This window comes from Tasmannia lanceolata, unplaced genomic scaffold, assembly GCF_043159265.1.
Source record: "Tasmannia lanceolata isolate RefF3 unplaced genomic scaffold, GAP_Taslan_0.1 ptg000008l, whole genome shotgun sequence".
In the NCBI taxonomy this organism is placed as follows: Eukaryota; Viridiplantae; Streptophyta; class Magnoliopsida; order Canellales; family Winteraceae; genus Tasmannia; species Tasmannia lanceolata.
The window spans coordinates 878,974-902,953 of NW_027518685.1; the positions used below are offsets into that span (position 1 = coordinate 878,974).

The 23,980-nt window shown below is 36.9% G+C and overlaps 1 protein-coding gene and 1 pseudogene across 4 annotated transcripts; both read right to left on the reverse strand.

The window, feature by feature from the left end:
* Positions 1 to 1,338: 1,338 nt before the first annotated feature.
* Positions 1,339 to 14,120, reverse strand: LOC143883844 (protein ULTRAPETALA 1-like). 4 transcript variants are annotated; one of them, XM_077387162.1, is made up of 5 exons: positions 13,965 to 14,099; positions 13,828 to 13,881; positions 13,209 to 13,534; positions 11,163 to 11,487; positions 1,339 to 1,806 (listed from the first exon to the last, which is right to left on the reverse strand). In XM_077387162.1, exons 3-5 carry the CDS (start codon positions 13,414 to 13,416, stop codon positions 1,632 to 1,634), a joined length of 708 nt encoding a protein of 235 aa, XP_077243277.1. In that variant the 5' UTR covers positions 13,417 to 13,534; positions 13,828 to 13,881; positions 13,965 to 14,099; the 3' UTR covers positions 1,339 to 1,631. The 4 variants fall into 4 exon arrangements, with proteins under 4 accessions (XP_077243277.1, XP_077243275.1, XP_077243276.1 ...); XM_077387160.1 differs by having other exon boundaries at positions 13,790 to 13,881; positions 13,965 to 14,098; XM_077387161.1 differs by lacking the exon at positions 13,828 to 13,881 and having other exon boundaries at positions 13,965 to 14,120.
* Positions 3,937 to 7,162, reverse strand: LOC143885574 (molybdate transporter 2 pseudogene; annotated as a pseudogene).
* Positions 14,121 to 23,980: the final 9,860 nt, after the last annotated feature.

A 23,980-nucleotide genomic window follows, 5' to 3' on the forward strand; every position in this document is an offset into this window, starting at 1 on the left:
TCATTTCCCAAAAGAAGAAAAAACTCTATGCAGAGTAAAGTGGAAATGTGTGAAAATAACTTCACGGGGAATTCATAGTTTTACATGCTTTATTCGTTTAGATCTTTAATGTCTACTTTTTTTAAAATATATATGCATAAATTTTATTTGAAACTTAATATTGTGTTTGTAAATTTTAAATACACTCCAAAACATATCAATGTGAAGCAACCTCCCTACTGGGCTACCTGTTTCGAGAAGAACACAGGCAATATTGATCTGTTTTCAGATGCAAGGTAAAGCTCAAAACTACAAGCCATTTTTCAGTTTCTACTGTGTACTGCTACTCTGCTGAATCAGGGTGTATTGTTCTTATAATCCACATCCAGGATTAGAGCAAAAAGTGAGCCTGTAATAAGATATGACTAAATGGATATAGGTATTAGACATTTTTACGCAAAAGTTTGCAGTAATATCTTACAACAGTCTAAATTTCTCTTTTTCTTCCAACAGCTACAATTATACTTATTATAATGTTGTTAAGTTGTGTTATCTATTAAATGTATATCTGTCTCCATAAATTATTTCGTATACTATTTGATTACTTTCTAACAGTCCTAAAACCGTATTAGACATATATCACAGATCATTCATCTATATTTTTCCAACAATCTTACATGCAGGCAAAAGATTTTTCAACTTTCCAATGTGGGACTATATGTTTTGCATTAGATTTCAAACACTCACAAAACACAGTCTTGATTCATGTTTCAAGGCAACATTAAGAGACATGTATATGGTGCCATCCAATGTGGGACTAAATGTTTTGCATTGGATTTCAAACACTCACAAAACACAGTCTTGATTCATGTTTCAAGGCAACATTAAAAGACAAGTTTAAAAGTAAAATGGCGATTCTTATTTTGAATCTTCCGTCCAAATTTTCAGTAGAAAATTCCAACATGTATATCTTTTATATTGGGAAATGATAAATGCACCCCTTTTCATCACTAGGGACACCCAACTGCAGTGTACGTGGCAATCAAATCCGTTGAATCCTTCTGACGTGAAGTACATCAGCCCTCTGCAGTCATTGATACACTGCTGCTGGGTGTCCCTAGTGACGAAAAGGGGCGCATTATCATTTCCCTTTATATTTTATACACAAACTAATCGTTCAATACTAACAATTAATTATACGATTGTATAATTTGTCAGGTTTTCCACTGTCACGATGTTTGACCCCATCATGTGTCATTGTCTAAGTTCCATAGGTTATATGTGAATCCATACCATTCAAGAATCAATTTGTATGGCACCTTAGACACAAGTAGGTTAACAGCTAATGAGAAGGTAGGAAGTGATAACATATTCATGGATTTCAGATTATTTCGTGTTTCATTCCTTTTGCCGCATTATCTAACAATGTTTTACAAAAATCAGGTATCCATGACCGATGAGAATTATCAATGAAGGAAATCATTAATACATTTTTTATAGTTCAATAATAGTCACCGAGCACCAAAAACTGAACTCAGAGACTTAAAATTCAAGCTTGCATGGCAATGAAAATGTTTAAAACTTTCCGCAAATGGAGGCCCTAAAAGGCACAAAATGGGAAATACCCACAAAAAATACCTTCTTAAGGTGGACTAGCTTTTAGAATTCAGAGTAAAGTCAACGCAGGTCTGGCAGTTGCAATCTGAAAATCGGCAGATCTCACACCCGAAACAGACACATGAGGTGCAGCCACTGCAGGATGGTGAACGAGAACAAGCCCTGTACACCTTACGACTTGCTCTTTCTTCCTCGTCATCGCAGCTGATTCTGATAGAAGAAATAACATCCAAGCACATCCATATTTAAACATAAGAGAACATAACTAAAATAACTATGTACGCATAATAATATTATTTTTGTTCTCAAAATCTTTTCTGCACCAATAATTGAAACAGAGACAAAAAAAATAGAAGAAGATAGTTCGCATCACTAAATGACCATTCCATGCTTTTCGAACAGTGAACATTATATAAAGTAATAATTGTTAAAAAGAGAATAAAATATACAAAGTTTAAGAATAAGACTAGGTAATAAGAGTGGAATATGGTGCCCTCCAATCCAAGAGAGTAGAAAGTGCATGAAAATGGGGAAGAGAAGAAGATACAGATTTAAGAAGGCCTAAAATGCAGTTGAGTAATAATGATAATGGCACCCATTTTAGATCCTATATTTTATAGTGGCACCCATGACCACTTTCCTTACAAAATGACAACCAAACACTTCTCACTTTCGATATCCTTTCCCTCAACTTTGCTTTCCTTCTACTCCCCTTCCATGTTGACAAGCTGTTTTCCAGCAATTCCATCCCTTTCCTTGTATCCAAAAAAGACCCCAAGGAAAAGTGGCATTATGTTTAATTATAAATGCAGTGAAATTTAATGAAATTTCTGAGACGAGCTCATCTGATATGTGACATCAAATGGGATGTGGTGCTGGGCAGAGTTTAGTGACATTCTAGGAAGCACGGGTACTCTCCCGGGGATCCCGCACCCGCACCCGACACGTATGGGGTGCGGGTACGTCCGGGTACGTACCCCATTGTTTTAAAAAAAAAAATGCGTGTCGGGTGCGCACCTCGCGTACCCGACACGTCCTGCTGCTTCTCTTTCCTCTCCTGCTGCTTCTCTTTCCTCTCCTGTATTTCTCTCTACTTTCCTGCACTCGGTATTTACATGTAAACTATTTAAGTAAATGTTATTGTCCATTTACTTAAGATTTACATGTAAATAACGGAATACCCCCCTTTTGGATTTATTAAAAATAGTTTCATCACCCAAATCTAAAAGGAAAAAAAGTCAACTCTCCAGTTCTAGTACAAAATTCAAAGAAAAATGGTAGAGTCAAAATTTAACTTTCTTAACTTCCAAACGGTGGGGTATTTTTCAAATTTTAAAAATTCATAAAATCTATTTTGTCCAAACATTATTAAATCCCAAAAGTCCGGTAAAAAAAATCTCATAATTTGGTCTCTAAAAATTATTCATCTTGTCAAGCACTGGTCAACACACTGGTGACAGACTTTTTTTTTCTAATGAATGATGTATTGATGCCTCATGTAATGAAATATGGAACTTAATCACTTATGAAATGAAGAGTAATATTAGAATTTTCCATTTTGGTGAAGTTATTGTTATTTGATTGCTCTACAATTTTTTATTTTTATTTTTATAAATATATAATAAAATATTAAAATATATTATTATATTCAGCGTACCCAAACGTACCCGCACCCAATTTTTTTGGCAAATCATACCCACGTACCCGTGTCGTGTCATACCCGTACCCGTGCTTCATAACATTTATGAGTCGAACCTTCGACACTCGTGGAATATTATTCGACTGAGGTGATACATAAGGATAGACCCTCTCCCAGATGATCCTCCGATCAGTGGCTTCTTTAAATTTGCTTCGATGATTCAAGCTTAGGGAACCCGGGTCCAATTGCTATTGTGATACTTCGGAATGTGGATAGCGAGGTCTCTTGGTCGATCTCTTAGCCTATTGGCTTGGTTGATACCAATGAGGAGGAAGTTCTTGCTATCAAGAATGGGATTCGTCTGGTTAATCCCTCGCCCATTGCTTTGCTTGTTGTGGTGGGGGATTCCCCTAATGCCTTTTGGTGGGTTAGAGATGGCACTGGTTTCCCTTGGAGGTTCGCAAATGCGGTCATGGATGTTCTGAACATTGCAGAGGGACATTCTATTTCATTTCATCCCGTACTCCATTTGGCTAATGAGGAAGATTTATTAGCTCGCGGCAAGGTGGATAGACTCATTTTCTTTTTCTTTTTCTATCATTTTCCTGCTCTCTTTTATTTTATTTTATTTTATTTTATTTTTATTTTTATTTTTTTGTTGTGTGTGTGTGTGTGTGTTGGTGGGGGGGGGGGGGGGGGGGGGGGGGGCTTCGTTAGCCTTTTTTTAGCTTTTTGTTTTCTTCTGCTTCTACATTGCATTTGACCATCTTTGACAAGGTTCTTCTTTGTCCTTGGCGTTTATAATAAACTGCTCCATCGTTAAAATAATGAATTTAACTCTAAAGAAACGGAGTGAAAAGTTATAAAATGTTCTGATGAAAAAGTAAGAAGGTAAGGAGTTGTTTAGATGCACATGATAGGATTTCATTGAAAGAGTAAAATGCACAATAGATTTACGTTGTATGGATGATATCCTCATTTTCCAAGGATGCATATTTACACTATTTGCATGACATCTAGTATTTTCGTGAAATTGAGTCTGTGTTGTTAGGATGACAACTTCATGGAAACTATCAAATCACAAAATGAGTTGGCAATTCCAATGAATATTCAACATCAAATTCAAGTTTATGAAAGTTATATTTGAACTAGTGGGTCACCCATCTCATCCAAAAAAGCTGAGACCACATCACCTACAGCAAGCCATGACAACGAAGGTTGACAAGGTTTTTCAGTATGCTCTCTCTCTCTCTCTCTCTCTCTCTCTCTCTCTGAAAATGGAAATTTGTGTTGACTCTGCCAAAAATCGCCAAGTCCTGGTCATATTGGACTTAAAATGCATCCACCCCACCCCTGTTCTGTGATGACTCAGCCAAGCTCCAAACCGATAACGAGTTTTCAAACATTGATCCAACCTATTAGATTCATTTGTTTTCCATTCACTTTATTTTCATCTCTAAGTAAACCCAATACCTGTAAAGTCTCAAACCCATATTCCTGTTCGGTTGGACAAGACCCAAGATTTTGATTTGATAGACCACAAGATAATACACAAGGCACATATTTAAGCAACAACCGAAAAGATTGAAACCAACTACCATTTCTTCTTTCACTCAAAATCCTAAGGATTGAGGCCTATTTTAGTAGTGTTAGAAGAGCTTGATTTCAAAACAAGCAACCAAAAACCCTGAAGAGCAATCCATCTCTCCCAACTTTAGTAGCCAAAAAAAATAGGATCCCACACCCAAATCATAAAGCAGCACTCGACCCAGTTAAAGAAACAATTGCACAAACCAGCACAACAAAAGACTCACCCTGTGTATGCATATATCCCTTGAAGTCATGGCCAATTCAGTGCCCGAAAACAATGAAAGAACTACAAAAATCACAATTGGAAACTGGCAAAGAATTCTGACAAAGGAGCTCCCCAACTCTATTCCAAGAGAAATTTACCCAGCCCCAAGAAGAGCATAGAAGCACTGCTCGATCGCCAAACCGATATTGCCTAGCCAACCCATCGGCTCTGTGAGAAACAGGCATCACACCAAACCAATTACATTAGGGGAAAAGATCTCCGGACAATTTACACATCACAATCACCAAGTTCAAAACTTAAGGGGGAATCTGGGGGATGGTGGATCCTGCAAAGACCATTATCCAATCATCCCATGCAATCTTCACAATGCAGATGATAGAAGGGTCGAACCTGAGGCATTTGACAAACGGAAGATCTCTAATGAAACATAATAACCACAATAAGAAAACCAGAAGGGCTGTTGATACCATCAAGAGAACATACAATCTCCGACGAAAAATTTGATTCGAAGAGTCAAGCTCTTGTGACGATTCTGGCAAAGATTTGTTGCCGTCCTCGCTAGAACCTTTGACTAAGGAAATGAAGAGTATGGCACAAAAGGGGAGGAGAAGGCCATCGAGGAGCCACCCCAAAACACTCTTAGTGGAGACAAACAAGAACTACAAATTGGGCATCTTGTTCTATACAATCATTTCTGTACATGAAACCCCATAGTTTCCATGGGTGATCTCAATTTGAAAAAAAAAGCTATTCAAAAAATGTAAAACATGTTTTCCATGGAATTTGAATTCAGTTCATCCATACAACCTTTAAACAAATGATATGTTTTTATGCTACAATGTTTTCTTTAGAATAAACCATTTACTTCAAAAAAAAAATCTAATCATAATAAGCATTTCCCCCTCATAGCTAAGATTGATAGCAAAAGTATAAACCTTAGAGAAATTATAATCGATGCATGTTCAATTGTGCATACCAATTTTGATACCAATAAAAATGCTTCTTTGAAACTGAAATGAATGCGAGAGGTAAAATGGTTTCTCTCCTCATTACTATGGCATGGGCGCTTGCTCATAATGTTTTTTTTTTTTTTGAATGGTATGCTCATATTGTGTTTTCCCTCTTCTTTTCTAAAGACCCTAGCTTTAGGTAAGATGGATGGAAAGCACCTCAACTTATAGTACACCCTGTTGATTATTTTCTCTTCTAACAATATTTAGAAGTTGGAATCAAATCATTTTATAGATTGCCACACATGAAGCAGAAAGATATGATATGAATACCCGTTGATTCAAATATAAGACTTGAGCTCATAGTTTTAAATTTCCATCGAAATTGACATGACATGACCAAATCGTTTCTATTTATATTTCCACCGAAACGCATACCGAAACCAACCGCAAGTGTATTAGTGGTATATTATATCTGTATGTACCACACACACATGTGTGTGTAGCATGTAGCATGTAGCATGTAGCATGTAGCATGTAGCATGTAAAATATGGTGTACGCATTATAAATAAATATTGACATGAATTAAACATGAAATGTAGTATGTACTGAATTATCAGACATCGTCACTAGGTGTTTGATGCTGTTAAACCATTACGGGTGATTATTTTTTTTTGATAGTTTTTTAATGTGTATTTGTGTTTATTTTAGTGCTTCTTGAAGTTCCATTTTAAATGTCCATCATTTCTATATATTTTCATATATTTCAATGATTTTACAGGATTTCTACACAAATTTCCATCCATCCGAAACCGACATGTTTCCATTTCTGTCATGACCAAAACGCATACCGAAACCAAAACATGAAACCTTGCCTGAGTTGTAAGCTGAATGGAGGAAACAACATCCATGGAATTTAAATAACGAACACATGGATAACCATGCTTAAAATGGGTGAAAAAGGAAGTTAGGTTGCATTCAGTTACTTTCTTTACAAGCGTAACGAGATTTTTATCACAAATAATGTCTTTGAATCCTTTGTCTTGCCCAATTGTTTTGAAACTGTTCACTCGCTGAAAGTTAAATTGGATCCTCCCAACAGCACTATATTCACACAAAGGGAAAATAGCTTCCGAATTTTTAGGTTTCCTACGATCCATGTAAACTCTCCTAGCAAGACAGCCGCATTTCTATCTGTTTTTAAAAAAATGTGGCCTGGTTATACTTTTGTTTGGAAAATATTGCCCCTTAAGATGAGGCTACTCCCAACTTTTCAAATAAGCTCTGTCTAGTTTTTTTACTTGAAGGAGAGACAAGAAAAGTGAAGTGAGGTCGAAGTGAAGTGGCACTGAAGTAGAAGAACAGATTGGAAGTGAACTTCCCATTGGCTGTTTGGTTGTCAAATTTGGTGGAAGAGCGAACCAGGCTAACGTTGGGAGTCACTATAAAAACGAGGGCTTAAATGGGTGCCATTAAATGAGTCACTATAACAACCCCCCCTCCCTCTATGTGCCATTATCTCTATCAAAACTGATGGGTGCCAGTATCTATCCCTCCCTCCCTCCCTCAAAGTGGTGGTTTCTCATTGGAGTTTCAGATTGTAGCAAATCTCTCGATTTCGCCTTGTCGCATCCTTTTGGCTACTTTTTCTGGTCTTTAGCTTTTCTCTTCATCATGTCAGCTTTCATTCTTGAGTTCTCAAATTCCGTTGATAGGTTTTTTTCCACTTTTCTACAAATTGTTTGGTTTTTTTCTTCATTGTTTCATTGTTTATATAGATCTAATGATCTTGCTCGTCTGTTGATTGTCTCTTCTTCAACAACTTTCTGTAACATATCTTTAGCATCATCACTTTATGTGGTAATGAGGCTTGGAGGCACGAGTGACATGGGGCCCAATTGAGAAAGAACCAATAGGGTCAACTTTAGCATCATCACTTTACTTGAGAAAGAACCAATAGGGTCACCATTTCTTGATGCACTTTCCCTATTTTGTGAGCCTGCTCATGCTCTCAGGGCCTGATCAGAATTCCACTTCCTCACAAGGACCGTTGGACTCAGTCATGGCTCCAGCGAAGTGCCGAGGTTTTCCATCTCCCTCGTTTCGGTTTATCAAGAGAGCTTGGAAATCGAGGGGAAGAGAGGAGGGGGAAGAGAAGAGACATAATTGATAGAGGACATTGGACTTGCAAAACCCAAAACTATCCCTAAAAAATACCCATGTATGAGAGGTTTTTTAGAGGGGGACAAATTTCTTGCCAGTCAACCGATACGGAACCAACAAGAGAAGTAAAGATCTAGACAAGCATAGCTTTACATAGAAACCAAAGACCTGTTTTCGAATGTGGCACCAGTAAACCCGAACAACCCCCCCCCCCCCCCCAATACAACTAGAGAATCCAATAAAAGGAATTCATCGTTTTGTGCATTCATATTTGAAAGTATGGTTTTAAATTTCAACTGAAACCGACACGAAACGACTGCAATGTTTTTTTTCATCCCCACTGAAACGCATTCCCAAAACTGAAACACATACCAAAACCATACCAAAACCAAAACCGTAAGTGCATTAGTGGTATACTATATTAAAGTGTTACATAAGCATATTTGTATGAATTGCATGTGAAATGCGGTGTATGTATTATATATAAGTATTTATAGAAATTACATGTGAAATGGGGTATGTACTGAATTATCAAAGATTCGTGACAACGCATGTCACTAGTGTTAGTTGGTTTTAAACCATTATAAATGGTTGTCTTGTTTATGTGATGGTTTCTAAGTGTGTATTTGTGCTTGCTCTAGCATTTCCTGAATTTTTTTCTTAAAACTTCTATCATTTGCATATGCTTCCATATATTTCTGTGATTTTCCTTCTTAGAAAATGATTTCTACCTATATTTCCAACTGAAATCAAAATGTCTTCGTTTCTGTGGAAACCAGCATTTAAAAATTTGTTTGAAACCAGATGCTTCCATTTGGCGGTTCCTCATGTGGGGTATCCAAAGGGAAAACTTTTTACAAGAGTTTGGCAAGGACGAGAGCTGAACCACTGGCCTATATAAATGGAAGGAAACTGTAGATTTTATTTGGAGAAAGAAATTCCACTTGCGGTTTTTTGTGGTACGTGGGAATAATTTTGGAGTTTTTTTCTGAACTTCACTAGATGCTCAAAAACACAGATACAGTGGGCGTACTTTAAGGGACAGTTTGAAACATGCTTGAGGATAAAACAGAACCCTAGGGATTCCTCCTAAGCAAGATGAAAAATAAAAGGACTTGTCAAAAGTAGAAAATGAGCCAACAGCTTCAAAAATACTTAATATTGTGAACGCTTGCCCATGACCTAGGGCCGTAAAGATAGACAAGCCAATGGCGAGCACATTATTGCATCAGTAAGAAAGGAGATCAGATGTTGCTGTGAGTACCCAAGAGGTGCCAAGGCTGATTGATTTCCATCACATTTCTTCAAAGTGACCCTAAAGAGTCGCATTCATCCAATAACATTAACAATATTTATCGCGTGCTTTGACTAGTCTAGAAGGAAAAGGTATGTCAACAAACCAGTTAGAAATGGTGCTAGGGTTAGAAAGAGAGGAAGAAGAAGAGTAGAGAAGATGGGAAGTCTCCACTAGGGAGCTCCTCATGTAAATGATGTATATATAGGCCCATCTAGGGCAACATGAGTACATAGACTACAATACCCCTCAGCATACATATAATGACTAAACTACCCTAATACACTACTCAACAAACCAATAGCAATAATGGCGGGATTGATGACTACTTGTTGATATTGGGCTACACCTCTCATCGCATGGTACAAGTCTGGAGGAGAATGATCCAATCTACCAACTAGGGTTGTCAACGAATCCACTTCGGGTCGGATCCACCTATGTCACAGTCACGATCCATTCAAATTCCTTATCGGTCGGGTCAGAGTCAGATTGTTCTTCGGATCCTACTTTCCACGTCATGATCACGATCCATTTTAATTCGAACCGTCCATCGGAGGGTCCTATTATGTCCCACTAAGCTAAGTAAACAATTAATTTTTTAAAAAAGAGATAGAATGACAGTCCACTATTAGTGTGTCTCTATGCATTTTCTTCAACTAAATTAAAATTTTATCTATGTTTAATCTATGTGTATAATAATGCTTGTAAACAATAAATCTAATCAAAATTACATACACAAATATAATGTATAACTATTATCAAAGAATATGATGCATAAAGAACAAAAACCCTCTCTCTTTTCCTTCATTAAGTGATAAGAGAGGTTTTGACTAAAATACCCTTCATAGAACGGTTAGCATTAACAAATTTTGGAGGGTATTTTTGTAAACCATTTCGGATCGTGACTATCCAATGGGCATCTGTGGCGTGCCCATACACAATCCAAAAATTTTCAGATCCCAGATTTGATGATCCGAAATATGCCCATGGATCCTATTCATATGCTTAGATCCCGTTCATTAACGTTCGGATTTGGACGATCCATCAGACCGTCTGGATCCATTGACACCCCTACTGCCAACCTAGTATTTCTAATCAAGCCTTCCAAGTTTAACACATTTTATAACTATTCATCTTACAAGCTATACAAGAACTATTGCAGTGACACATACCTCATACCTCACGTGGAAATCAAGGAGAACTCTTCATCTACAAAAAATGGAACAAATTGTAATACAAAAGACAAACTCTAATGTTTAAGATATTTAACCAACCACAAAAGTTCACATTCAAGATCAATGTAATAAGCTGCTTCTGGGTAAATATATTCAATAAATGCATAGCCAAACTGTGCATATCATATCTATGCTGATTAATGGTGTTTTTCAATCATTAGAAGAGGGAAACTGAGAATTTTGTGCATAAAGTGGGCTTTTTACATCTATTATAGAACTTAAAACTCAAACCCTGTCATCTTATTGCATAAGGAAATATAAAAGTCTTTGTATGTTTTTCTATTCGATTTTGGAACATGATACGATTGATGGTTGGGAAGGACTAATGACCCAAAATATTATCTATGCAAATTCAAAATCTTCCATTTCTTTCAAACCATGGACATCATATATCATTTATATGAAAAAAAAAACATATATCATTTATGAAACAAGCATGAATGCAGATGCATCAGGGAAAGAAATTACTTGTCATATGATAAGTCAGAGCATTTCCAATTAAGATCAGCCAATGAATCATGGTAAATCCGGCATTCCTCTTTGGTTCTGAGCCGGAATCTGCGTTCTTTGTTACACCTCGTACAGTGGAGAAATTCATCACGATGACAAGGTCGTCCATTATGGTTTTTATGAGAACCATTAGCATTTTTAGATGTTTGATTGTAGTATTTAAGCAGCACCGTTTTTGACAGAGGAACCTTCTCTCCTTTAACTATGACCCAGACGTTGCTTTTCCATTTCTTGGCAGTCTCTCTCCCGGAGTGTTTCTCAAAAGCAGCTGGACTTAACTTATCTACTCATGACAATCACCAATTATTAATCAGTGAGCAAATGGAGAACACATCATTTGAAGAAGAAAAAAAAGGAGATAAATGCAGAAACATTCAAGTAATATGCACATTGATTGAGCTTAAACAGTTGACAGCATCAATATTTGCACTTGGAAATGTGAACTCTTAAAAAGGAATGAGCGTAAATCAAATGCAAACAGTAATCATTGCCATGCACATCCAAAATCTATAAGCAATCACCTTTATTACTGATGAAATAAAAGATCCATCTCAAATAATCCTTAAAACCTCCATTGTGAGAGTGGAAAAAGGTAAGTGTTCTTAGCCAACAAGAAAATCTTGGCAGTTATAGATAAATATATCACTATAAAGGGATAAATTGCGTCCTAAATCAATAATCCATTACCTAGTTTTTAGTCTAAAAGGATAAATTCATGTCAGACTTAGACTAACATTACATAATATATGCATGCATTTAATTATATATATCCATACATAAATATGCATATACATATAAATATTTATCTATGCGCATAAGCAGCTAGCACAATCATAGAAAACACCATTACAAAAACATGGACAGAAACCTCTAGAAAGCACATCTCTTGTAAACCTTGAAGAGTCCACCACAAGCATGGCCAAAAATTCCACATAGTTCAACAATCAACCTCCCATGTTCTAGAATTTTTATGATGGAAATATTAGACACTACCTTTCTTGAATCAAAAGGTGATCATACAGGACGAAGATCATGACGCTCCAGCCACAAGAAGGAGGTAAGGGAAAAAAACACCACTTCCACAATTCAAGAAGACATGATTTCACAGGCATGAAAGCTTACAATGTACCAACCACAACAAGGAGGTCATGGGTTCAATCCACATTACCCACTAAAATCTAAGAGAAAACCCCACTCCCACAATTCAAGAAGGCATGCTTTCACAGGCACAAAAGCTTACAATGTACCAACCACAACAAGGAGTTCATGGGTTCAATCCACATTACCCACCAAAATCTAAGAGAAAAACACCACTTCCACAATTCAAGAAGACATGCTTTCACAGGCACAAAAGCGGACAATGTACCAACCACGACACAGAGGTCATGGATTCAATCCAAATTACCCACCAAAATCTAAGAGAAAACCACCACTCCCACAATTCAATAAGACATGTTTTCACAGACACAAAGCTAACACAATGCCTCTTAACTGATTCACATAGTCACATTGCAAGGCTTCTCGTTAAAAAAAAAATCACTATGTAGGGAAGAGCCTGGGACAAACAATCATGGGTGGGACCCTGTATCAAAAAGGTAATAAATGGAACATCAACATGCACAACACAATTAAGGAATACATCATTAGATGGACAAAAAGCAAAGTAGAAATTCTTAATTAAATTTCACTGCATTGTTTCTGTAGCGGCCAACATTTGAGTTAGAGACGGGATGAACCATCCTGCACAGAATCCACATCAATAAGACAAATCTACATACACTTGTATATATAAAAATTAAACAACACCTTGCATTGTTCTAGAAAGTCCAACAACGAAGCAAAAAATAGCCGCACCCTTGAGATGAATGAATCAATAGCTCTTACATAATCACAAACCCTATTTCAGACTACTTAAAACATCTAACATGCACACGGACCAAAATTTTTATAAGGGAAAAGCAAGAGAACAAAAAACCAAGATAAGAAAAAACAGATCAAGCTAACCTTCCTGACAACCAGGGGTGCATTCACAGCTGATCTCAAGATCACCTCCAGCAAAAACCCTAAGCCTCCCAACAGCATCTCCATACCTATGACTAGTACAACCACATGTTACTTCTATGAAGTCTCCCCCTTTCTTCAACCCACTTATCTCACTCAAATCCTCATCACAAAACATAAAATCACCATCTTTTTCAGAGCCACTCTCCATCTCTCTCACCAGAAAAAAAAACTTCCCAATCTTTCAGAGGAGCTCAGACAAAACCCACAAAAAAGCCAATCAACGAAACCTAATCAAACAAGCTTCTCCGAGTCTCTCTTGCATAAATCTGGTCGAGAAAACGTGAAAAAGATCAAAATAGGAAACTGGGTTTCATTAAAAAAAACTTGCTACTAAATGCATCCGATCTAATCAAAACGTAAAAGCAGTATCCTTCTTCACATCATTCTCTATATCTTTTTCATTAGAAAACCTTAAAGAAGAAACCCACAAAAACCCATCAAAGAAAACCCACAAATCTGGTGAGGAAACGTGGGAAAGATGAAAAGATTCAAAAACAAGAAAAAAAACAAATTTCCAATACCATTTTCCATCTCTTTCTCTCAGCTGAAAAAATCATACCAAAAAAGAAAAACCCATCAAGAAAACCTCGCAAAACGCCGGCCTCCGAGAAATCTGGTGGAGGAAACGTGGAATAGGTGAAGAGGCAGAAAAATAAAATCATTAAAAAGGCATAAAAAAATAAATTTTATACTGACATTTGTCATGCCATATGGCCTGGTGCAAAGGCCAATTTGCATGACACAGACATGAAATTTCTGCCTCAGGAGATCTCCTGCTCTCATATATGGGAAAATCGAATCAGACGAGGTTTTTCAAAAACCGTACTTTTTTACTACTTATATGTAGCTTTCTTTTATTATTTTATTATAACTTTCTTCAAAAATCAAACTTGGATTTTGGGCCACCAAAAGCTTTTTTAAAGTCCACCATCCACCCGTATCAAAATTGTTCTCAGAAATTTCTCACCAACCGAGCATTTGAATTTCTCGAATAGATATCGTCAATTTTTTACATTCTTAAATAGAGAAGGGTCCATCGCAAAAGCCATTTCGCGGCTGGTCTGTTCTGCATTTCATACCAGCCACCTCTTGAATGAAGACAACAGCTCTTGTCTCCTTGCACAAGCAGGTGGTATGTCGCTGTCGCATGGACGCTAGTAATTCCCATAGGCTCTGTTTGGTTAGATGAGATTTTAGTGGAAGTAGTAGTCAACAAGGAGGTGACAAGGGTGGGATATGTGTAGATTTGTCAGAGAAGATTAGAGGGAATTTTGGGGAATTTTGGTAGTGTGTTTGGTTAGATGTCAAAGCATGTGGGAGAATGGAGGGGTGTCATTAACAAAATAAATAGTAGAAGAGAGAGAAAGAGGAGAGAGAAAGAGAGAAAAAAGTAATGATTACACATGGCATTTCATATTCTACTCTTCTCCCCTCTAAAATTTACCAAAAATAAGGTTTGGCATTGAAAAAGTAGGGGAGGAGACAATCCCGCCACATAATAGGCGCCACCTAAGCCAAAAGCTAATAATTATGTCTCTTCCATGTCTAGAAGTCCAATGGAATTTGAGCTAAAAAATGACAATCAAACAACATTTGGTATTTCATATTCCTAGAAATGCTCAGCCGTCTTCCCTACTTTTTGCAACCAAACAGAGCCATAGGGAAGTGATATATTCTCACCCACTATCCCCTCATTTTACTTGGAACAGCCCCCTTCACCCTCTAGGGCAAGAGAGTAGTCATCAATACATTACCGGGGGCTGCCCGAAGTAAAAAAAAATGGGTCGAATATATCACTTTACTTTTAAATAAATGCATTACTGTTATTGTATGACTAGGGATTTTTAAGGCCAATTCAGAAATTCCAGGGTATTATATAAACTCACAAATGGAATTCTATATTCGTTTGAGAAGAAAATACCTAGACGATAAATTGTAAAATCTATAATCGCAAGCAATTTCCAGTCTGGCGGGTAATTACAGGCCAAATTTTAAAAGAAGGTTGAAATTGCATTGGCCGAGATCTTGTATCACTCGAGATATCCGCTGAGATAAAAAAATAAAAAAAAAAAATGATGGCACCGGGCTACTGGGTATCAATTTGCCAATTTCTTCTTGTTGTGGGCCCCGCGTAAGATGATCTCATCTCTCCGCCGGTCCCCCGCGCTTTGAAATGACAGAGATGCCTCTGTTTTAGCTTCTAGATTATAACTTACAACATCATCCCCTAAAAACTAAAAATTATAATTAAACTTGTGCTCTTTTAATAATAAAAAAGTGCCCTTACTTAAGAAATGCATTCAACTCTAAGGGGCCAATTGTTTAAGAATCAACTTGTCGTTTTTATGGGATGATTAGTGATTTTTAACTTTTCCTTAGATTTCCTCTAATTAAAATTATTCCTGAGGAGAAATGGGGCTTTTATTCCTAAGGATAAAACTTGCCATAGATGTCCAAATTTTTCGGGAAGAATAGTCTTCATAGGCCTATATATATATATATATATATAGCTCACCAAACTTATGGTGAGCTTAAGCGCCCAATCACATTGGGGCCTACTTTGTTAGGATGATCCAAAGCATTCATTTGAAAGGCCCTTACATAGATGGGGTGTGTATCAAAAATCAGCTCCATAGGATAATCATAACCCATCCATTTGTGGAGGTCAAAATGGACAGACATTATTTGTCCACAAATCTGCCTATTTTTTTCCTCCACAAACGGAGGGGTTAGGATGAACCTATGGAGCTGATTTTTGATACACACCCTATCTATGATAGGGCCTTGCAAATGAATGGTTTGGATCACCACATAAAATGTGGGACCCATGTGATTGGGGCGCTTAAGCTCACCAACATTTTCCTCATCTACTAGTCGACGTAGCACACTCATTGTGGTAGCCATTGCAACAAAGGAGATTGCTGAAGCAACTAATCGTCATCTAGTAGTCGACGTGCTCAACGGTATCACGCCTATCTCGAACGACCGAGACTGTAAACATCCTATTCCAATTTCATTTTCTATTGTCATCTCTACCTTACACAAGAAACAAAAGAGCTTTTTAGTATTGGTTTTTGTACTCATTTTACCTCAACATTGAGGGCATAGGTTCAATCCCAACCTTGGTTAGCAAAACGTGATTATGCAAAAAAATAAGAAAGGAAAAAATTAGATTTAATACAGTATTGGTTCAAAAAACAAAAGTTAAAAAGTTGTCTAATAAACGGAAACACGAGAAAAACGCATTTAATGTCTAAAATTTTGTCATTTATTAAACATAGCAAGGTAAAATTAGAAAGTTGGCCAAATAAAGAAACTTTTTTATTACGTGCAAAACGCCTTTTAAACATATTTCTCAAAAATAAAAGAGTTTTTTGTTGTAAAAGTTTTAAAGGAGTATTAAATGGCAAATCTACAAAACATTTTTTTAAAGAAAAAACTAGGACACAGTATAAAACATGTTTTGCAAACTATGATCCTAACTTACCTTCCAAATTAATAAATTGAGTTGTATTCTAGAAAAGATAAACAAAAGGGGGTTGGAAAACATGTGTGCAAATCTAGTAATCCCTCTCCTCAAACTCAAAAGTGTGATAGTAAATTAAGAGAATGTTAGGACTCTCTCTTCATGATAATGCACTCCCCACTTTAATAATCCCTTTTTTTATTCCCTGTGAGCAGCTTTCTGGGAATTGTAAGAGCCTTTAAATAACAAATTACTAAGGGGCCATTTGGATATGTGGATTTTAGAATCCTGGATTTCCACAAACTTGTAGTTGGGAGACAAGAGAAGAAAGAGAGAAGCCGTCGTTTTCTGATTTCTAGCCCTTCTTTTCGACAGAAACAGAGCTAGCGATCGTCCCATGTTTCCAAGTTTTAGAAATCGCAGGATACGGAAGATATTTCTAAAACCTGGTTTACTTACTTAAAATCCTAAAAATGCTGCCAGGACAGCATACCAACAGCTTGATCATGACCCTCTTTTACATTGTTTTCAAGCTAAAACCTGAATTCTAAAATCTATGTATCCGAACGGCCCCTAAATGTGTCCAATGAAATGCACATTGCCATTGCCCATTATTTAAGGACGGGGTATACTGATCATCAATTCCCAAAATTACGAATACCGTGTATTCAATTTATCACTACTACCATAACCATTGGGGGTAAACTTCCAAGGTCTTGTAGGTATACAATTTTCTTGGAAAACAAGGAAGTATTTAATATTCTATTTAAAATGAGATCACTGTATTGATTAGACCTTTCCTTGCCAACTTTGTCTGTCACATTATACCTCCGTGACCCCATCGATAACGACACTTCTATAGTTACCTTTTACCAATGGGTTTTGCTAACGAGTGCCCTAAATGCTCCTTACACTTCTATAGTTAAGGAGCATTTAAAGCACCTATTTTCATGTACCCACACTTTTACCCTCAAAACACATTTATCATTAGATTGAAATATTTTATTATTTTATAAGAGATAAGTTTATTTTTGTCATTTTCATGAGATAGTGTATTTTGTCATTTTTATGAGATAGTGTATTTTATTCATAGGATAGATGATCTTAACCTTCCAATCTATGCATTTTTTTTATTCCTCAAATCAAAGGGTTAAGATCATTCTATGGAGAAGATTTTACGGGCCCACACTATCTACATTAGGGCCCGACAAATGAATGGTTGGATCACCCACCCAAACAATGTCGGCACACGTATTTTTTTCATTTGTTGGGGGTGTGCCTAGAAAATATTTTTCAATCCTAACCCCGATCTATGTAGTTTTTTTTATATTGCGGTATCCATTTTAAACCTTCTCAAATCAAAGGGTTAAGATCATTCTATGGAGAAGATTTTATTAGAGAATAAAATCCGGGCCCAACAAAATGAATGGCTTGATCACCAAAAAAATTCGGCCACCAGTATTTTTTTCGGGTTACACGTAAGTGTAGAGCCGTCCACCATGTAAATTGTTTTGCATTAGATAGGTCTTTTTTATTATTTTCTATGAGATATAAGTGTATTTGTCATTTTTTATGAGTGAGTGATACTTTGATCATTTTCTATGAGATAGGGTCTTTTTATTTTCCATGATATATGAGTTTTTTTTTTTTTTTTTCTTCGAAGAGATAGGTGTATTTAACACTTTCTATGAGATATAAGTATTTTTGTCATTTTTCATGAGATTTAAGTAGGGATATTTTCATTATCTTTTATGAGATAAGGGTATTCCTGTTATTTTGTCATGGTGGGGGTATTTTCGTAAAAACCAAACCCAAGCCTCTTTTGTTGAAATTGTAATTATGGAAATAAAATCTCGACTACAATCGTTCCTCCAGTAATAAATGTAAATAAATCGGTGAAATATGCTGATAATATCAACGGATAAACACTTGCAATGACTTTGTAATTAAGCTTTGCGGAACATCATTTTTAGATATTTTCAGATTTCTTCATTTACAGCGTGGAAGAATGGGGGCTGAGAATGGCTCCCAAACACAACCTTAAAATATACTTTTACCCAACCTGGATCCAGATTTAAAAAAAAAAAAAAAAAATGATAATTGCACTATCAAGTTTTGATAATGAGCCGAACTCACCTTGTCCTTTCTGTTTTAATTGGCTGCTGAGAGCTTTTGGGGAGTTGTAATAGCTTTTGAGAGCTAATTAAGTGATAAAAAGCAAGTTAGGGCCATTATCAAGACTTAGCAGTGCCAATACAGTAGCCTAAAATGTTGTCTTGAGTAAACCCTTAAGAACCACTACCTCTTGTACAGTGTACCCATTAGAGATGATCCAATCTTTTACACATTTCAACTACAACAAATTTCTAACTAGTGGCTCAATCTAGCTAAATTTGCGCTTTTAAATGGCTATTAGCTAATTGCAATTAACTATCCCCATTACATTGATCTAGAAACCCCCACTCTAATACAATCATCAGCTCCAGATAGCTTCATTCGTGTACCTGGCGAGGAGTTGAGACATAAGTGATTCACATGTGCCTCATATACCTTGCGTGGGCGTATTGTGATAAACTTGAGATTTCTCTTCATGCGTGAGAAAAAACAAACGAGAAGATAGTATCTGTATCAATCCTTTTGAGTGACGTATATAATTAAGTGAAAACGGAAATGCAATAAGGGAGAATAAGTTCCCATCACAATCATCTTGGTGGTTGAATCTAACCTTAAAAAAGATATAAGAAAAATGAACGACATCATTACTCATTAGCTTTTGTAGCTATTCTCCATATTTATTCGATGGTTTAGCCCAACCTAACCCTACCGATTCACCACCAAAAGAAGAAGAAGGTATACCCACTGTAACAATGAAACCGAATTGGGGATATCAGTCATGTTTGGATAAGCTCAATTGATATCTTTTGTTTGTGTCAGGGACAAAATCCAAGAGATTTATTCAAGACAAATTTAGCCAAGCAAGCTGCCCAACCTCACGAATAACTTATCTAAGGATTTCTATTCCCGTGGAGAATAGCACCAATCTATGGGTTTAACAATTCGGACTTTATCTTATCCTTAATTGGATTGGCTTGCTATCCTCGTTGAGAACAACCACACCAAGGATATAATAAATAATCAAGGTAGCCGATCCCAGGGAGCATCTTGTTAACTTACCAACTTCTCCAAAAGCTTAAGCTGTTGGAGAAAGGCGTTTTTAATCTTTTATACTTTAACACTCCCCTTCATGTGTGGCCCCTCTTTCTTGGGTTGGCCTCAACGTGGCACATGTAGCCCTTCTTTTGGGTTTAGCCATTGCATGTGGAATTTTGCTATCCGGGAGGTTTGAACTCAGGACCTTTGCTCTTATATATACCATGTTAACTTACCAACTTCTCCAAAAGCTTAAGCTTAAGCGTTTGGAGTATTTGGTAGTTTCTCACATTTCAGGCAAGGATATCTATCCATGCAGTGAACAATTTCTCTAAACCTTGGATGAGTTTCTATTACTTGGCTATCCTGTTGAATGTGTTTATCTTGAAATTATCTTATTCATTGTTCACCAATTATTTTATGAAAAAAATTATTCAAGAACAAAGGTTACTGTGATCAGAGTATGACAACCCTATCCAAGAATAAAATAATAAACCCCGGCTTGTTATGAAGGTGGCAAATTGCCCTAATAGCTGTTGGAGAAAAATGTGATGTAGAACAAAATGATGCTTCAGGGCGTGTTACAATGTTTCTTTTCTTAAGACGATATTCGTGCCCACCACCGGAATGATGTGCAATGGGGATCCACGAGTTTGCCTAAAAAATACAATGAAGCCCAATAGGCAAGACCTATTGATCTTGACGCTTTGCACAAGTAGAAACAAATCTGAAACGCCCTTTGATTTTGTTAGTCAGTGAGAAAACCAGTTTATGTTTCTGTAGAATAACAATAACGAGAGAAAACTGTGAACGGTTCTTCACCACCGACTCATAAGAGTCCTAGTAGGACTAAGGTTTGTTAGAGTAGCTGTTTAGATTGTTTAGGAGTCTTGATTTAATTAGAGTTAGGCAACAAGTAGGTTTGTTCTTGGATTTGCTTCGAGGGGGATATCAAAGTGGGAATACCGGTTAATTTGTTCTTTGGTTGCTTCGAGGTGACAGTGTAGTGAGGGAAATAGCATCCTCAAATATGTGTATCACGTACCAGGTATGGCGAAGAATTTAGTATCGGTAGCGCAAATCACATCAGCGGGCAGATATGTGCTATTTGGACTGGAAGATGTAAAGGTGTAGAAGGCTGAGAGAGGGTAACGCTTTGGAATCTCTTGGATTTAACTCACACTTTGTAATTTTGGTATCTCTCTTCAAATGGCAACTTTCTAGTCGTTTATAGAACATTTGGCGACTTTTTTGAAAACCTCCTGCGGTCCCACCATTTACCAAAACCGAGATGTACTATAAAAGGAAGAGAAAAAAGTGAGAGACTTTAATAACCCCTCCGACATTTTCTATCGGATAACTCCTCTCTTCACCTTTCTCAAAAGATCCCCATTTTCAAAACCTTTTATTTTGAAAATCTCTAACAATAGCGCTGTTCTAGAATAGAGATCCTGCTCACCCGAGATTGATATTTTGAATGAGTGGGTAAACAGCGGTAAGAGAGATCCCAAATCCAGTTTTTCAAGCACAACCAAACAGAATGTGTGGGAAACCACAGTCTACTAATCTTGGGTTCACTATCCACAAACCAAACAACCCAAGATAAGGAGAATGCAAGGAACTACTTAGCCAAATTAATAATGAAATCCAGGATCATCTTTGTTTGACTCAGCTGGTTAGCTTATTGCTCAACTAATGGATCTTCGAACTCATGGCTGCCTCGTCTAACAGTAGTCAAGTGGCTGTTGTAATTAACCCACGACAAATGGATGATGAGAGCCAAGGGGGCGGAATCAACATTGAATTTACAGCAATATTTGAGAACCAATCAATATTACCCCTATTGATTAGCTACTTAGCTTAGTCAATTATTGGAACTTCCTACTCAATTATTGGATCTTCCTACTCATACGTCATGCAACTCGGATCATGTTGAGGCAGACCTTAGCCAAACCCGAGTTAGCATTCCCTCAACCCTAACCCAACCCAATCCAAGACTCGGGTTGAGTCGGGTTAGGTTTGGGTTCACCTAGGGCCAAACAAAAAAACACAAGGAAAAAAACATAAACCTAAGAAAATTCATGACAAAATTAGAATAGGAGGTTGGGTTCAGGTTTGCCAAGGTCTCAACCTTAACCCAACCCAAAATAAAATCGGGTTTACTTTTCCCAACCCAACCCGAGGAAATGCTAACCTAACTAGAGCCCAAATCGGGCTGAACCTGTCCGGTTCTGGTTGAGCCGGACAAAAGCTGCACCCCTCTGCATGATGGGGTAATGTTTCAAAATTTTGAGGCAGATCCCACGGATTAGATCATGCAAATTGCAGTTGCAACTCAGAAAAAGTTGGATTTGACTATATCGGCAAGATTTGGTGAACAACCGAGGATTACTAAGCTCTAGGGGTGTGAGGGAGTAGGGTAGGCAACAAAATGTAGAAAATAAGATATTTATGAGGCTAAAGTCGTATGTAAGAATCTGAAACCCGAGATTCCAGAGTAAGACCAAAGTTCAATGCAACAAAATGTAGAAAATAAGATATTTTTATTACCCCAAAAGTTGTATATTAGAGCCTGAAACACGAGATTACAGAATAGGAACCACGTTCTGAGTAGAATATTCGTGCAACTTAGAACCCAAGAAGCACGTTCAATCATACTTTTGCCTAAACTAAAATCACACATTAAGAAAATCAAATTGTAATTTGATAATCTTACTCTATGTATTGGTCTAAGAGTTATATAATGTGCCCATCGCTTCCAACTCAATCCACTTCTTTAAACAATAAAAATAGACTCCTAACAGTGACAACTGACGGTGAAAAGCCAAGATTGGAGAGACTTTATTAGCTTAAACAAATGTGTTTAGATTAATGATTTTTTTAGTCTCCATTAACGTTCTATACTGTAACAAGAACTTCTTGAAGTTAGAAATTAGAGAGTGTCTAGGTAATTTTCCAAAAGCACTTTTGGAGCCCCTCTTTTGCGGTAGAGAAGTGCCACCTCGTATGAATTAAATGAATAAGACAAATTCATCCATGAGGTGGCTCTTTGCTCTTGAAAAAGAGGTGCCGTGAAATGGGTGTGAGAAATTGCAAAGACGGACCATAGAAATTATTATAAGGCTCCTCATTTTTACATGAATTAAAAAATGCACTTACCTTAGTATTAACCTCAAATTTGCACTTGCAAAATGGGCCTAATCAAAACATTTTTTTTGGGATTAAAGATTCCATCCATATTCTACCATTTTTTATATTACATTATAAGTCTTCATTTTCTAATCTGTTCAATCGCTTGTGAATGAGAAATTATATGGTGGCCGACCGTCAAGTCCTGTAAAGGTGGTATTATGGAAGTACCGTCCTTGATATTTGATCAAACAACAGATATCAAGGGTGGTACCGTTGTGACGGAACTCGACGGTCGGGCACCATATAAAAATTCTGCGAATGGATGATTAGTAAAAATTGAGTAAAGCTCCACCTAAAAGTTCGAAAATCCAATTCTATACATATTTCAACAACATGATTTTTTCACTTTAGGGCGCCTACAATTTGGGGGCATTGGACGATGGGTCCATGTCATACTACTTCCCATGTAAAAGTAGCCTTCTTATTTTATGGATGCACGCGGAAAAAATATAGCCGGTAAATGGACAACCGGGCCCACTTGTTCAATTGATCCAAACCGTTTATTGGTTAGTCCGTGCTATGGATGGGGTCAGACATAAGGATCTACTCCCATTGGACGATTCTAACACAAATTACTGGAGATTTAGAATCATCCTAAAGATAAATGGCTTAGATCATTGATAAAGTGGGCTCCACTTGCACTAATATATTTTCCTTGTTAAAATATGTGTATCCATCGTATAAACCAACGCGTGAAATGCAAGTGGAGGTAAATTGATAGGCAGCTGTGCCTGTAGCCATCCATCAATGGAAAATGGGGTTTGAAAGCTTTGGCATCTTACTGAATATTGTTACACATAAAATCGTGAGCCGTCACATCATATCCTCTAAATTTCCAGTGAAGCAAGTGCTGTAATCTCAAGACCAAATCATGGAGAATATAGACTGACGCATCATGCACTAA